General features: G+C 36.6%; 1 protein-coding gene across 2 annotated transcripts in view; it reads right to left on the reverse strand.

Moving 5' to 3' along the window:
* The window catches only part of fyco1a (FYVE and coiled-coil domain autophagy adaptor 1a), a 600194-nt gene that overhangs the window by 544885 nt on the left and 37809 nt on the right, over positions 1-17500 (reverse strand). For both annotated transcript variants that reach the window (XR_007935327.1, XM_028804043.2), the window contains exon 4: positions 4975-5081. Coding sequence is in view for 1 of the 2 variants with exons in the window: in XM_028804043.2 (XP_028659876.2) it covers positions 4975-5081 (107 nt within the window). In the remaining variant the exon portion in view is untranslated. The remainder of the gene's footprint in view (positions 1-4974; positions 5082-17500) is intronic.

Below are 17500 nucleotides of genomic sequence, written 5' to 3' on the forward strand. Positions count from 1 at the left end.
CAAAATGTTTCTGATCATCAAACACATTTAACCATTAGTCAAATATAACACAAGTAAACACAAAATGCAGTTTTTAAATGATGGTTTTTATTATTTAGGGAGAAAAAAAATCCAAACCTACATGGCCCTGTGTGAAAAAGTAATTGCCCCCTTGTTAAAAAATAACCTAACTGTGGTGTATCACACCTGAGTTCAATTTCCGTAGCCACCCCCAGGCCTGATTACTGCCACACCTGTTTCAATCAAGAAATCACTTAAATAGGAGCTGCCTGACACAGAGAAGTAGACCAAAAGCACCTCAAAAGCTAGACATCATGCCAAGATCCAAAGAAATTCAGGAACAAATGAGAACAGAAGTAATTGAGATCTATCAGTCTGGTAAAGGTTATAAAGCCATTTCTAAAGCTTTGGGACTCCAGCGAACCACAGTGAGAGCCATTATCCACAAATGGCAAAAACATGGAACAGTGGTGAACCTTCCCAGGAGTGGCCGGCCGACCAAAATTACCCCAAGAGCGCAGAGACGACTCATCCGAGAGGTCACAAAAGACCCCAGGACAACGTCTAAAGAACTGCAGGCCTCACTTGCCTCAAGTAAGGTCAGTGTTCACGACTCCACCATAAGAAAGAGACTGGGCAAAAACGGCCTGCATGGCAGATTTCCAAGACGCAAACCACTGTTAAGCAAAAAGAACATTAGGGCTCGTCTCAATTTTGCTAAGAAACATCTCAATGATTGCCAAGACTTTTGGGAAAATACCTTGTGGACTGATGAGTCAAAAGTTGAACTTTTTGGAAGGCAAATGTCCCGTTACATCTGGCGTAAAAGGAACACAGCATTTCAGAAAAAGAACATCATACCAACAGTAAAATATGGTGGTGGTAGTGTGATGGTCTGGGGTTGTTTTGCTGCTTCAGGACCTGGAAGGCTTGCTGTGATAGATGGAACCATGAATTCTACTGTCTACCAAAAAATCCTGAAGGAGAATGTCCGGCCATCTGTTCGTCAACTCAAGCTGAAGCGATCTTGGGTGCTGCAACAGGACAATGACCCAAAACACACCAGCAAATCCACCTCTGAATGGCTGAAGAAAAACAAAATGAAGACTTTGGAGTGGCCTAGTCAAAGTCCTGACCTGAATCCAATTGAGATGCTATGGCATGACCTTAAAAAGGCGGTTCATGCTAGAAAACCCTCAAATAAAGCTGAATTACAACAATTTTGCAAAGATGAGTGGGCCAAAATTCCTCCAGAGCACTGTAAAAGACTCATTGCAAGTTATCGCAAACGCTTGATTGCAGTTATTGCTGCTAAGGGTCGCCCAACCAGTTATTAGGTTCAGGGGGCAATTACTTTTTCACACAGGGCCATGTAGGTTTGGATTTTTTTTCTCCCTAAATAATAAAAACCACCATTTACAAACTGCATTTTGTGTTTACTTGTGTTATATTTGACTAATGGTTAAATGTGTTTGATGATCAGAAACATTTTGTGTGACAAACATGCAAAAGAATAAGAAATCAGGAAGGGGGCAAATAGTTTTTCACACCACTGTATACATATCTACATATACACATATCTACGTATACATACGTATATACACATATACACATCCACATAAACATATATATACATATACAAATTTACATATCTACATATATATATATATATATTTAGACGTACATATATACATATATACATTCACATATATATATATATATATAAACTGTATATATATATATATACATATATATATATATAAACTGTATATATATATATATACATATATATATATATATATATATATATATATATATATATATATATATATATACATATCTACTTAGTGGCTCCTGTATTTAGGATATAGCAGGTTGGATAATGGACGGATGGACATCTGTATGCATAGCCCCATTTGCCCGTTTTCGTTTTTTTTCTTTCTTCAGTAATATTTCAGCAAACCCAGAGCTTGTCAGTTCAAATCGTGGTACTGACACCACTGTGTGACCCTGAGGAAGTCACTTCACCTGCCTGTGCTGCAAAAAACAAAAGTAATGTAACAAATTGTACCTCAGATGTTGTAAGTTGGTGGAATAAAGGCATAAGTAAAATAGATAAATATGTATTATACACATAGGAACTATTCATTTATTTTCAGTTAAGTCATCTTTAGCAAACTTTTATAAATGAGGGTTTCTGATTTTTAGATAGTGCAAACTGTTTCTTTTTCATTGACGTTTTCTCTTGGAGAGCTTTTTTCATTTCATTGAAAATGAAAGCAGCAGCTGCCAAAATATGTAGCTTTCTTATTAATTTTTCAACATTGTGTAAAATAAATGTATAAAGTAACATAAAAGGTTTAAATACTGGTTATTCTTTTACACTAAAATATTACTACAGAGATACAAAAAAAGTAAAATGGATATGTTCTTTTTCTTTAAGGAGATTAAATATTACTGAAGAAAGAAAAAAAAAAATTAAACAGCCAAATGGGGCTATGCATATGAACTTAAAAGGTTTAAATAAAACAGAAATATATATTTTATTTTTACTTGCTTAACTTGTGGAGGGTGTATCCTGTAGCAAAGCCCTAACTTTTTTCGTGAAAGCCCATTTCAGTCAATAAGTCTTAAAAAAACGTGTAAAGATATTGAAAATAATCTATGTCATCTGCAGCAAAGTTTTATAAATGAGGGTTTCTCCTTTTTAGACAATAAGCTACGCAAACCCATGAAGACATGGAATCGTTTAAATCAAGTATCATTACATCTTCCTTTCTTAAAGAGAAGTAAGGCAGTACTTATAAGCTTACATATTTATATATAGACATACATACATATATATATATATATATATATATATATATATATATATATATATATATATATATATATATATATATATATATATCTGAAGCCGTGCAAGCACACTCTTGAGAATGCAACGTATAGTTGTACAGAAGAAAAGCAATCTTGCCTCAAATAAATGGCAACCTTTTGTAGGTCTATGAAGTTAATTTAAACTTTAGGTTTACACGGTGCTTTCTTTCCGAAGTACCTGCACTCATGAATATGTCTGTACGTGTCAGTCGGTCAAATCAACGCGCTTCACACCGGCGAAGTACCGCTTTTAAATTTTTATAAAGAAGAAAATAAAACATTTTTAAATTGAGGGAAAATATACTAATAACAGTTTGTTAAGGATCAGTTTTTTTGTGAAGCTGCCTTTACTCGAGTGATCACTTCGACCTGACTTGGTGGCCAAGTATAAGCTTTACCTGGAAGTAACCACCCATACAATCATATTGTGAATCAGACTACGAATGCCGTGAATGTAATTACACACTCACTGCACTTGCTTACGGTAATCGAACCTCGGACGTCAGCGCTAGAGGGGCTTAGCAGCGGTTAAGTATTGCTTTTAAATTTTAATTAAGAACAAAAGAAAACCTCAGAGGTTCGATTCCTGAAAGGCAGTGAAGTGAGTGTCTGGTTACCTAGCAGGTAACGCTTATGGTCGGACAGCAAGTGACGTAACATCAGCCACGGTGCCTTCAGTTGTGAGAAGCAGATCATAGAATGATTGAAAATAGTTTTGCATTTACCTTTTTAGTAAAAGGCGAGCTTTTAAGCCTGAGAAATCACCCCGTAAATGCACACGTTTAATTGCACATGTGTTAATATGTATGGTTACACAGTATTAAAAGACAGTGAACAACGTCAGTTACCTTTGTTCCCGCGTTTGATAAAAGGCGAGCTTTTAAGCCTGAGAAATCACCCCGTAAATGCACACGTTTAATTGCACATGTGTTAATATGTATGCTTACACAGTATTAAAAGACAGTCAAAAATTAAGGTCATTTACCTTCGTTCCCGCGTTTGACTTGTGCTGTAGATGTCTTCCTTGTTTTTAGGTCACGTGATTACGTAGGAGGCGTGATGACGCGATACGTGACTCCGCCTCCTCCATTACAGTATATGGACAAAAAATATGTTCCAGTTATGACCATTACGCGTAGAATTTCGAAATGAAACCTGCCTAACTTTTGTAAGTAAGCTGTAAGGAATGAGCCTGCCAAATTTCAGCCTTCCACCTACACGGGAAGTTCGAGAATTAGTGATGAGTGAGTCAGTCAGTCAGTCAGTCAATCAGTCAGTCAGTCAGTCAGTGAGGGCTTTGCCTTTTATTAATATGTATAGATTAGGAATGAATGTTATCTTTTAAAGCAAGTTAAATACATACATCTCTTTTTGTATTATATTTCTCTCTTGTAATTATTTTCTGCCATTGGTACAATAGGTATGGTATTTGGTTCTAGTCAATTCTGCATCAAAAAATGCATCCCGAGGCAAAAGAGCACCCACTGCTGGATACAGTGAATCCACAAGATTTAGCCAAAAATAAACTATGAATATGTATTATTTAATAAAGATGTGAAGAAACACTTAAGAAGAATTCAAAATATTTTTTTTAAATTGGGAAAAAAATTAAGCCACAGCAAAAAGAGCTGGCTAAGATTACATATAAACTGTGACTACTTGAAACAGCTATAGTCAGGGAACAGGACTGGACAATACTAGTCTAATTTATTTCTAGTTTCCAAGGCACACTTAAAATGACCATGTCTGACACCTCAGTTTACATGGCTGAGTCATATCTATCTATTTTCAGAATGTGCATGTTATAAATAAAGGTTAGCAGGAATCTGAAGTCTATTCCTGCAGAGGAGGTGCATGGCTTGGACCCAAACTGAGGAGACTGCAGTTCACAAGCTTACAGAAACTTACTACTGAGCTAATTTAAATTCATCAATCAACCTAAAAGCATGTCTTTGGACCATAAAAATGGAAAAAAGCCTCTGAACATCTGAACTTGTAACGCATCAGTGCTAAATAAAATCAGTTTGCTGCCTGAAGGTCAGTCTGCAAATTCCTCACTTCTCAGAGATCTTGTTCTTAAAAAAGTTATTGTACCTGCAACAAATATTCCAGTTTGTATGAAAATTTGTGAAGACTGGTGCTGTCATCGGTGATTGGTTCTCCGTTTTCTGTATACTCCTTACAGAGCTCTGCAATTGCATCTTGAAAGACAAGCAAAAAGGACAGTTAAGTCTCAACAACTGCATACACTAGTTTAAATAATAAGTACAGTAGTACTCTAAACCTCTTGTAAAGGAGAATTTTGCTTATGGATAGAACATTATTGAATATACTAAAAATAATACCAATCAGCAGAAATAAAGGACAACAGAAAAAAAGTTCGGATACTGACCATGCTAAATTCACTTCCTAAACTTTAGCTAAAAAGTTACCAAGTACAAATTTAGAATATAAAGGGTGCTGCAATTTACAGTGCTGGCATTTGTGAAGTCTACAGCAAAGTGTTAAAGCATTTGAAATAACAATTTTTTTCTTGGGAAAACAAGATATTAATTGATTGTTTGATTTATTTCATTTTTAAGTTGCCTACATCACTCACATACTAGAGAAAGAGAAACTGTATACCTCTTTAAGGTATTCCAAGGAAAAAAAATCTACACTCCTTTAACAAAATCTCAAGGTGCCTTTTGGCTGAAATAGTTACGTCTTGTACTTAATAAGATAAATCTTTCTATTTGATTTGTGATTTTTATTTGCAAACAAGTGGAACTTATGCAACTGCATGTGTAGACAATGTTACTAATATTCTTACCTACACATAAAATTAGATTAAATGTTTACATTGAAGATTAAGCATTTGCTAAGAGGCAAGTTTTTTTTTGTAATTTGTTGCTTAATTGTGAGAATCCAAGCAAAGAAGAACTTGTACATCCTTTCCACAAGTTCACCCTGTTAAAGGGTTTTCAGCACCAGGGGAAAACTTGTTACATGCCACAGGGTAGAACTAAAGCAAGAAACTGTTAATACTGTTAATGTCAACTGGTATTTCTGGCAAAGAACTTGCCAAGAACATAGTTGTGAATTTTAACTGATGAAAGAACTTTGAAAAATTCCAGTTGGGAACACACAGAACAAAATAAGAAGTTTCAGTTTTCAAATAATACTGTAAAGTCAACAGTTACACATTCATTATAATTTGCAAGACTATTTGAAAAAGGAACATTTTTCCACTTTCTGTAACCTGGAAAACGTGTCAATGTAGCTGTAATTATTTGGATTTTATAAAAGCTAAAATACTTGACTTTATTCAATGTTTTTGATAAATTTATGATACATGCTTGCACTTTTCAGCTTCATATTATCACAGAAGCACTTGCACAATATAAGAACAAAATCTTTTAATCTGGAAACAGTGACTTATTTCTTTAGTTTTATTAATTTTGAAAGGCTTAAAAAATTTTTTTTATATCACAATACTGTATCTGTGTCAGAAGAATAGTTGAAAATATTGTGATCTGAATTTGAGGTCATGTCACCAACCCCTAAATTATAGCAATATGGATAAAACAGCATGCTGAACACAAATGTACAAATGCTATATTTATATAATTACAAACATAATGATAAACATAGCAAAATAAATACAGCATTCATCTTAATAAAAGGACATGTGCCGTAGTGTCTATGTGTTCGTCCAGCTGCTATGTCTCTGCTGTTCCAAAAGACAAACATGAACACTGCTTTTATGAATCCCTTAACAAATGAAATATAACATAGACATACAGTATGCATGCAAATGTTTATGCTGAGGTCTACGTCGATTACTTACATTTCAACATGTCTTAGATGAGCAGCACAGTATCATATATGTGAATAATTTATTGGCAAATATAATGCAGTCTCTCAGTTACAATTAACTGAATACAAGTAACACCAGTCCAATAAATTTTCTAGTTGATTTTCTGATTAGGCTAATGAATAATAAAGTTTGCTCACTCAAAAAAGATGCTTTGAAAAAAGCACAACAAATGTTTTTACAAGAGTTCTTGCATAATGTATTAATGTAGAAATTATGATTTTTACACTTAATTATTTACCTTAATTTGGTAGAAACATGAAAAAGTGACAGATTCAGACATTATAGCAGCAGGAGTTTGTGATGTCTGAAATGTGAATCGACTTATGTGTTAAATATTACTCTTTACTAGATAATGATGTAGATATAAAACTTACAATAACAAATGTTACAAATCTAGTAGAGGGATTATCTGACAAACCAGATTTGAAAAGCATGTTGTTTTGTTTTTGTTTTGTTTTTGTTCTTTATTTCGCCTTATACAATTTCTTGTATTAGGAATTTGTTAGTTTTCGCATACCCCTTGGGGTCAGAACGCAGGGTCAGCCATTGTACAGCGCCCCTGGAGCAATTACAGGTTAAGGGCCTTGCTCAAGGGCCCAGCAGAGTAGGATCTCTTTTGGCAGTGGCAGGGATTCGAACTGGCAACCTTTTGGATACCAGCGCAGATCCTTAGCCTCAGAGCCACCACTCCGCCCTAAAGAAAAAAAACAGCCTTAAAGAGTTTGTTTAAATGGAAATATCCTGCATTATTTTGGAGCTGAAATACCCAGGAGGAAAAATAAGTGTTTTTTTTTTATAAATGTTTGAGAAAAATATAATTAAAAAAAAAAGACAACTTTAAAAATAAATAACAAACAATGAAGACTTACTAATGTGCTTGTATTGTTTACTGAAGTGCATTGTTATATACAATGTTTTTAGTTTTTCAATCTTTAGCCAATATATAAAGGTTCTTAGGACTTCCAACCCTTGAATGTGCCACATAAAGTTGTCCATGTGAGAAACAGGCTGTGTCCAAACTGATTCCAGAAATTTTCAATGATTGTCCAAATGTTCCGAGCATCAAGTGGATGATAACAGGCATATAAGACCAAATCTCCAATTAGACTCTTCCAATTGAAATTCTTTTGCAATCAAATAAAGGTTAAATATTTTACCTATATAAATCTTTTTATTATAATAAAAAAATCTTGGGAAGAGAGACAAGACGTATCTTTCTCAGAGAGACACTTTCAAGTCCCGTGAGATGAGGCTTTGTGCCAAGGGATTTAGCCACGCCCGGGGCTAGAAATAAAAGACATAGATGACAAAGTAGAATGTCGTAAACAATTCAAAAATGTTGGTGCAATACACATGCAGAGCAGGTTAGAGATAATGGAAGTACGAAAATTCGAAAGTCTCAAAAAATGATAGTAAAGCTCGCATTACCAGAAACAAACGGAAAATATTATTCAGTGAAATAACGGAACAGCAAAAAGAGATCAAATATATTGTTTGGATTTAAACTTTAAGTCGGAGACTTGTAGATTGTCTAATTCATGTTGCCATCAGGGAAAAGTAGTGTTTCTTCCCAATGAAGAGGCGTACCCACAAGAATGAAAAGATTTGTTGTTTCGTGAAAGTGAAATCCCGCGAGAGAAAATTTCAAGCCCCTCGAGACAAGACTTTATGCAAAGAGATTTGGAAAAGTCCTGCCCACATCTAAAACATTTACAACCACGCACACAGTTCAATCATTTCTCATTTGTGTGAATGCTATTGTCAGACACAGTTCATGTAGTGAGATAGAAACAATATTTACTCACAGGCAGTTATACATTTCGTTGTCACGATGTAATTCAAAACACGGAATCAAAAGTCAATGCAATACTGACGATAAGGTAAAAGCGAAAAGAGATTGAATATATGGACATAGGTGATATGACAGAAGTATGCAGAGGATGTCTGGGGGAGAAGAGAGACAAGGCAGTGAGACAAAAGGAGAGCTGCTGTACAGGCTTTTAAATGTTCAGAGCTCCGCGTGAGATGCAGATCATGCGGCACAGCAGCAGCAGCAAGGCAGCAGCTGATCGAGCAAATATGAGTTAAAAAAAAAACTATATTTGTTTCCCACTGTATCACAGTTGAAGAGGGGGTTTCAGAAGAGCGACCGCGTTTCCTTGGGGTGCATTCAGCCCCCCCTCTTCACAACGCGAGCGGCAGAGACGTGAAGTGGTTGGCACGTAGTGCAGGCCGGGGGGGTTGGCGAGCGAAGACCCTTAGTAAACATCCATCCATCCATCCATCCATTTTCCAACCCGCTGAATCCGAACACAGGGTCACGGGGGTCTGCTGGAGCCAATCCCAGCCAACACAGGGCACAAGGCAGGAAACAATCCTGGGCAGGGTGCCAACCCACCGCAGGACACCCCTTAGTAAACATTATAAGATAAATATCATAGCTATATTTGGTCTATACTTTACCTTCGATTTTGATAACTTAATTAAATTAGTTTTTTGATTATGAATGTATTAAAAAAAAATTATATTTCTTTTGTACGAAAAAATTGTAACACCAACATGTTAGCTACGATGTTGTGAAAGAAAAAACATTTAGTTCATTAATGTATAATGAATAAATAAAAATCGCAAAGAGAGCCGTTGAATCCACAAAATAAATATAGGATGTTTATGGCAGATAAAAATAAAATTGCTTACTTATCCTATATGAAGTAGACCCCCGCAAAGTCGCGGCTCAGGGTTCGCGGACTCAGTCATTTGCGGATATTTACTTAGAACCTAACTATTAATTGTTAGCGGAAAGCACGAATATCCTCCACAATTTTTTATGGCTTTTCTCGTGGCAATACGGTGCTGTAAAGAGAACAGGAAGCAACCACTGAGGGAAACGCAGTTTGGGATGGTGAAAGTAGCCAATCAGAGAGCGTTATTCATTTCTCCTTGGTGCTGATTGATTGCTGCCCTGTGACACGTCTCCAACTGAGTGGGCTTACCACTGCTGAGGGAAACACGGTTTGGGATGATGAAAGTAGCCAATCCGAGAGCGTTATTCATTTCTCCTTGCTGCCGACTGAGTGTTGCCCTGTGACGCGTCTCCAGCTGAGTGTCTTTGTGTTTTCCATTTTGTTATTGTTTTCATTTTGTTATTCTTAAATGCACAAGATGTCACCGAAATGCCCTGAGCCCAAGAAGCAGTTTAAAACACTCCAAGAGAAGGTTGAACTACTGGATTTGCTCTGGGAACTAAAAGGTTATGCTGCAGTAGCACGCCACTATGGCATTAATGAAAGCACTGTACGCTACATAAAAAAGAGCAACGAGGCAGCGATCCGGAGTACTGTATCTGTAAGTTTCTGTGATAGTGCCAAAAAGGTTACGACCATAAGGAATTAAAATATCGTCAGGATGGAATCTGCCTTGGCATTGTGGATCACCGACTGCAGGAAGAAAAACATCCCCTTGGACGGTAACATCATCCCTGAGAAAGCACGGAAATTGTACCAGCAGTTCGCTACAGGAGACAATTTACAAGGTACCGAAGATCCGCAACCAGGACAATCAACAGCACCAGAGCCTGAAGATTTTCAAGCCAGTAAGGGATGGTTTGATCATTTTCAGAAGCGATTTACAAGGAATGATTGAAGCATGGGATCCCTATATGGTTCGGGCTCTCACAGTTAATAATGGCATCGATGCTGCCATGAAGAAACAACGACAGCAACTTCCCATCACAATGTTCCTGAAACCTATAAAGAAAAGCCAGCACGAAACCCCATAGGAAGAAGACACGTCCAAAGATATGACTCCTCCTGAAGCACCTGAAGAAGAGGTGCCACCCGAGTAGCTTTGAGTGAGTACCCATACATTTTACTGTATTTTAATTAAATGAAATTATTATGTATTTACTCTACTTATAACAAAGAAAATGACAGCACATACTAAAGAAAACGAGCTTGCATGAATTACAGTACGTATAGCGGTAACATCGGTATTTTATGTTCTAGCACCACGGGAGACGTAGCAGTACAGTACTGTACAGTATACTGTTATATGAATCTTGTTATAATATTGAGATTAATTGTCACTTTATCTGTTTAAACTGTATAAATTCATTTCTTTTCTGTAAGCATGCAGAGCTGAGTCAGATTTATCACTGAGTGCCAGCATTCAGAATTGCTGGGCCAAGCATTAGGATAGGTACAGCTGGAGGACTGTGTCAGCCTAAAGGAGAACTGAGTGTTATTTTAAAACCTACTGTCTGATGTCAGCTAAACCTCTGTATCCTTGTTTGGAAATGGGCTCTGTGCCATTTGGGGGCTTGCACGTGGAGAAATACTATAAAGCATCTTGGAGGATTGCCAGCCATTGGGAGACCCGACGCCCGGACTACAGGAGACTACGTCGAATTAGTCCGAGAAATCCTTCCTGAGCTGTGACGATGACTGCAAACTCCATACGCAAGAAACAATATTTTGAAAAAGCAATAAAGAGCTGTGCGTTAAGATTTAATGCAAATAGGCATGTCGGTACTTACTTCGTATGATGAATCAATCTCGCATCTAGAAGGTCTGGAAGTTGATGACTTACAGATGAATGGTATAAAATGCTGATAATATCCATAACGGCTCGATCGCGCTCGCTAAAATAAATTGTAGAAATCTTTAATGGCATAATAAAATCCAATGCACACGGTTCGTCCACGTGTTACAACGCCACGGGTTGTCCCGAGTGGATTGTCCTCGATTGCCACTGGAATTTATGGCTCACCACGGAAAAAATTAATGTTTTCCTCGCTGTCGCTGGGCTAAAAATTTCGCCACGGATGTTTCATGATCTGGAAATTAGCGCGTATGAAACTGAGGTAAGATGAATTCTTAATTTAATGAAAATGATACCGGCTTGCGGCCTGAGAAGTTGTAATAACAAGCATGAAGGAAAAGACGCGTTTAAGTGTGTTGCATGGTGAAACTTTAAAGAAAAAATGCACAACCTCGAATGAATGAAATGCAATTATAAAAGAGAACGTGAGTATGTGAAGATATTTGAAAGAATGAAGCGATTGCTAAATACTGTATTTTGAAATGACTGAAATGAGTGACGGCTGATTGTTTGTGAACAGCTGCTTTCCCCAGTGTGCTGAACGTTGTTTGAAGAACCCCTGTTTAGCCAAGTAATTTTGCTTGGGCATTAAGTGGGATTTAGAATCTAGCAAAGAAAAGAAGAAGAAGAAATTATTTTTATTCAGAGTCTGGGGTAGCAAATGCGTGTTTATGTCATTTGTCAGTATGTGTTTCTGTGTATGTGTCAGCTGACTAATTAATAATGTGAAAGGAAAACTCTAAAAAATTGGAAGACGTCCCATATATATAATATAATAATATAATAATTGTTATAGTAATCGGGAATCGTATTCAAATTTAATTGTTTAGTAATACATGTACTGTCTAAAAAATGTTAGCAATTAAAGTTGAGAAAAGTGATCACAAGAATATTGATAATGTGGGCTGTGTTTAAGGTTAAGTGAAGCCTGGAATGTTTTTGAAGCCTACAAACAGATGCAAGTGATAAATATAAGATGACCTATGCCCTTGCAAGGCAAAAAGACAGCCAGCCGCACAATCAGTTAAAGAGTTAAGACTTTAAACATTTTAAAAAATTTGAATTAAGTATTATAAGCATAAGGTTTTATATATAACTTCAAGCCTATAGATGTTATTTTTCCTACAGGTTCATTAAAACCTGTGGCTAACGGATGAAAACAAATTATTTTGTTTTTTTTTTTCTATAGAAGCTGTAAGAAATAGCTTAATAGCAGTTTTGGGCAGAGACATTAGAAATAATCCAATCAAAGGGTGGTGAATGTTTATCAATCATAGATTAATGAACAGCAGTTATTGGAATTATTTTCCTTGCATGCTGATTAGTGCAAGTGTTATCATGTATAATAAAATGTTTAAATGAAAAATACAAAGGTTAAAAATGTTCCTATTTTTAAAACTAGACTAGAAAAATAAATCAGTTTTCACATAAGAACAGTATAAAGCTTTACATATTTTGATGTATAACAAATGATTATTATTATCACTTCAGTAATTAAAAAATGTATTACAACTGCATACATGTATTGAGTTGTCTCTGTAAGTGATTAATCTTATAAAGATTTGTTATATCAATGTACTAAGGTTAAATGTTTAGTGATAATGCATTTAGCTAAATAGAATGTTCAGATATACATTAAGAACCATTAGCCTATATGAACTGTGCTGTTGCAATAAGATTTTTGTTTAGACAAAAAAAAAAATGAAAACTATCAAAGTACAACTATGTAACATCCTGTAATGTATAGCTGATGTTTTAATTTTGATTAGTGTATTATTCTATTGAAGACACATTTTTCATTAGCCTAGTAAATGTAATAATTTGTCATATTAAAATTATCTCTGTTATTTATGATATGAAACTGAGAACTACGGGTCTAGAATTGTCATTAATAGTGCTGCATTATATTATACATATGATTGATAAAGAATTGTTTTATATTGTATATTTGTTATACCTTGTCATCCTTCTTTTAGCTTAGCCTAGCAAGTATTTTAGTTTTGGCCACTCAATTTAATGGTGCCAAAGTCTCTCCAAGCCAGTGGTGAAAAGTTTTATCAACGGTGAGAAGGTGGTTTTACACGAAATGAAGATTTAAAAAGACTGTACTTTTACTAATGACTTTTGACCTGTGGCACATACCTCATAATAGCTGGTGAAGAAATGACTTGCTTGTCCAGACTGGAAGGAGTGCATGAGCAAAGAACGATTATAAGTCCAGCTGGGAAAATCTGAAGCCATGCTGTGTGCAGACATTTTTGCTGCAAAACAGTTATATGGACTCTAACAGAAACAGGCTGTTAAAGACAGCTGTTGAAGACTCCCATGAATGAGAAGGCTCCCATGAATGAATGCTGAATCCAAGGCAAGCCTAGGGGGAAGAGTTCCTTTGCTAAAAATGGACAAGTCACCATGTGTGCATCTCATGAGATCTCTAATGGCAACAGGACTGTTTAATTTTTTTTTTTCCAGCAATGGTAAAAGACTTTAGTTTCCTAAAGCAGTCATACTTCATACAGAAAGCCACCAAGCAAAAGACTTATCTATAAACCACTGGGCTGGACAAGGCATGAATATAGAAAGTTTAGGAATAGACTTGAAAATGTTATAAGAGGGGCTCAAAGGTATGAGGATATGCATAATTAACCACCATTAATGTTTGAATTGTAAATTCAATGGGAATATAACATCTAATAGTGAAGTTGGGAAGGATATAATGTACAATTATGCAATAATACTAGTTTAAGAACAAGTAATAATCATAGCAATCGATCCAGAATAGCATCTGAGTTATGCTACAACTATTATAACTTATAACAAGGGATCAGACACCAAAGGGTGGGGTACATATAGCAACATACAGAATGTAGAAATGTTATGAGTACCAAAGAATAGTAAAATCCATTAAGATGCTATATAGAATTATAATATCTGATGCTATGATATAACTGATGAAATATAACGATCACTATGTAGTAACACCATGTTAAATGTAACTGTCCAATTGTACTGTTAATTATTATTATTATAATTTTCACCATTACAAATATTTACCTACACTTGCGTATTAGACGGGTGAAGCAGGAGTTAGATCGGCAGTACACTCCACGTCTTTACAAACATTCTTGAGGAGCTGTTTACATTGTAGAGAGGGGATTGAGTACCTTTTACTTTGTGGATAAGATCCTCAGGACTTGTTTTGTCACAGATACAGTGACAAAGGGTGGTCTGTTATATGAATCTTGTTATAATATTGAGATTAATTGTCACTTTATCTGTTTAAACTGTATAAATTCATTTCTTTTCTGTAAGCATGCAGAGCTGAGTCAGATTAATCACTGAGTGCCAGCATTCAGAATTGCTGGGCCAAGCATTAGGATAAGATTAGGATAAGCATTAGGATAAGACAGACAGGTACAGCTGGAGGACTGTGTCAGCCTAAAGGAGAACTGAGTGTTATTTTAAAACCTACTATCTGATGTCAGCTAAACTTTTGTACCCTTGTTTGGAAATGGGCTCTGTGCCATTTGGGGGCTTGCACGTGGAGAAATACCATAAAGCATCTTGGAGGATTGCCAGCCATTGGGAGACCCGACGCCCGGACTACAGGAGACTACGTCGAATTAGTCCGAGAAATCCTTCCTGCGCTGTGACGATGATGCAAACTCCATACGCAAGGTCCCCACCCTTGGACTGAGTACTGCGGTGTGTTTCCCCCGTTAATTATGCAGCGTAAGCCGAAATTAAATAAGAGCTAAGCTTATCTTTCGATCTCATGTAATTTTATAAACCGTCAATTTGCATGGGGTGGGAGGGATAATATTTATTTAAATTCAGGTTATTAAAACGCCGCAATTGAAAAAGAACACATTTCCAGAGAGCTAATACCTCTCTTCAGGAAACAAAATGGCATAGCCGGCAGGATTGTGGCTACATTAATAACCGTATATTATTATTTATACTATATATATATATATATATATATATATATATATATATATATAAATATATATATATATATATATATATATATATATAATATGCTTCTGATAATGACGGCAATGAAGGGTCGGCCGAAATATTGAATATATTTTGGGGTTTAGTCGCGCGCTCAGACATGGATGCCCCGACCGAGATGCCAGACCCTAATTGGAACGGGGATATTAAGTGCTGTGGGGGCATACTGTATTTAGGGTTTAATCTATAAAAATAGGCATTTAAAAGGCATTTTTTAACCACAAATAAAAGCTGTGGTTTTTCACAATTCGCAGGTGCTCTAGGAACGTAACCCCCGTGAATTTTGGGGGTGTACTGTATAATATAATAGATAGCCTATTTTAATCAAAATATTATCGCATAATACGTTCAAAGTAGTATAAAAACAATGGGAAAAGCGAAGCCTTTTTAAAGGTTTTTTGACGGATTAATTTTTGTTTTGTGCTATAGTAATAAGTTTTTACATGCAGAATTTTTGACAACGTAAAAAAAGTCAATTAAATTAATATTATTATTAGGTTGATTTAATTCTATTAACACTATAACATTGCTACAATAAGAATAATGCAAGATGAAAATATAGTTAACAAAAACAAACATTAAAAGACAAACAAAAAATACTACGGATTTTTCATGATAAATCTGTCGGTTGCTTTTACAGAGCACACTAGAAAGGTTCTGAGCGTCAACTGGATGATAACATGCATACAAGAGCGCAAGACCACCCCACACCCTACCCAGAAAGGGGTGGCTTACGGTTGGTTTCACCATACAGTATTTTTAGTCGTCCAATGAGAAACATGTCTACCAAGTTTCATGAAAACCGCTCCAGCCGTTCTGAAGTGATGCTGGAACATACATACAGTGCATCCGGAAAGTATTCACAGCACATCACTTTTTCCACATTTTGTTATGTTACAGCCTTATTCCAAAATGGATTAAATTCATTTTTTTCCTCAGAAATCTACACACAACACCCCATAATGACAACATGAAAAAAGTTTACTTGAGGTTTTTGCAAATGTATTAAAAATAAAAAAATTGAGAAAGCACATGTACATAAGTATTCACAGCCTTTGCCACGAAGCTCAAAATTGAGCTCACGTGCATCCTGTTTCACCTGATCATCCTTGAGATGTTTCTGCAGCTTAATTGGAGTCCACCTGTGGTAAATTCAGTTGATTGGGCAGGATTTGGAAAGGCACACACCTGTCTACAGAAGGTTCCACAGTTGACAGTTCATGTCAGAGCACAAACCAAGCATGAAGTCAAAGGAATTGTCTGTAGACCTCCAAGACAGGATTGTCTCAAGGCACAAATCTGGGGAAGGTTACAGAAAAATTTCTGCTGCTTTGAACGTCCCAATGAGAACAGTGACCTCCATCATCTGTAAGTGGAAGAAGTTCGAAACCACCAGGACTCTTCCTAGAGCTGGCCGGCCATCTAAATTGAGTGATCGGGGGAGAAGGGCCTTAGTCAGGGAGGTGACCAAGAACCCGATGGTCACTCTGTCAGAGCTCCAGAGGTCCTCTGTAGAGAGAGGAGAACCTTCCAGAAGGACAACCATCTCTGCAGCAATCCACCAATCAGGCCTGTATGGTAGAGTGGACAGATGGAAGCCACTCCTTAGTAAAAGGCACATGGCAGCCCGCCTCGAGTTTGCCAAAAGGCACCTGAAGGACTCTCAGACCATGAGAAACAAAATTCTCTGGTCTGATGAGACAAAGATTGAACTCTTTGGTGTGAATACCAGGCGTCACATTTGGGGGAAACCTGGCACCATCCCTACATCCCTCTCCCACTTGGACAGAGGCAGTGGTGCTGTAAGAATTATGTTTCTAGACTTCTCTAGCGCCTTCAACACAATCCAACCTCTGCTCCTTAGGGACAAGCTGACAGAGATGGGAGTAGATTCATACCTAGTGGCATGGATCATGGACAATCTTAAAGACAGACCTCAGTATGTGCGTCTTGGGAACTGCAGGTCTGACATTGTGGTCAGCAACACAGGAGCGCTGCAGGGAACTGTACTTTCTCCAGTCCTGTTCAGCCTATATACATTGGACTTTCAATACAACTCGGAGTCCTGCCACGTGCAAAGGTTCGCTGATGACACTGCTATCATGGGCTGCATCAGGAGTGGGCAGGAGGAGGAGTATAGGGACC

The sequence above is a fragment of the Erpetoichthys calabaricus genome, chromosome 6 (genome assembly GCF_900747795.2).
Source record: "Erpetoichthys calabaricus chromosome 6, fErpCal1.3, whole genome shotgun sequence".
Taxonomy (NCBI): Eukaryota; Metazoa; Chordata; class Cladistia; order Polypteriformes; family Polypteridae; genus Erpetoichthys; species Erpetoichthys calabaricus.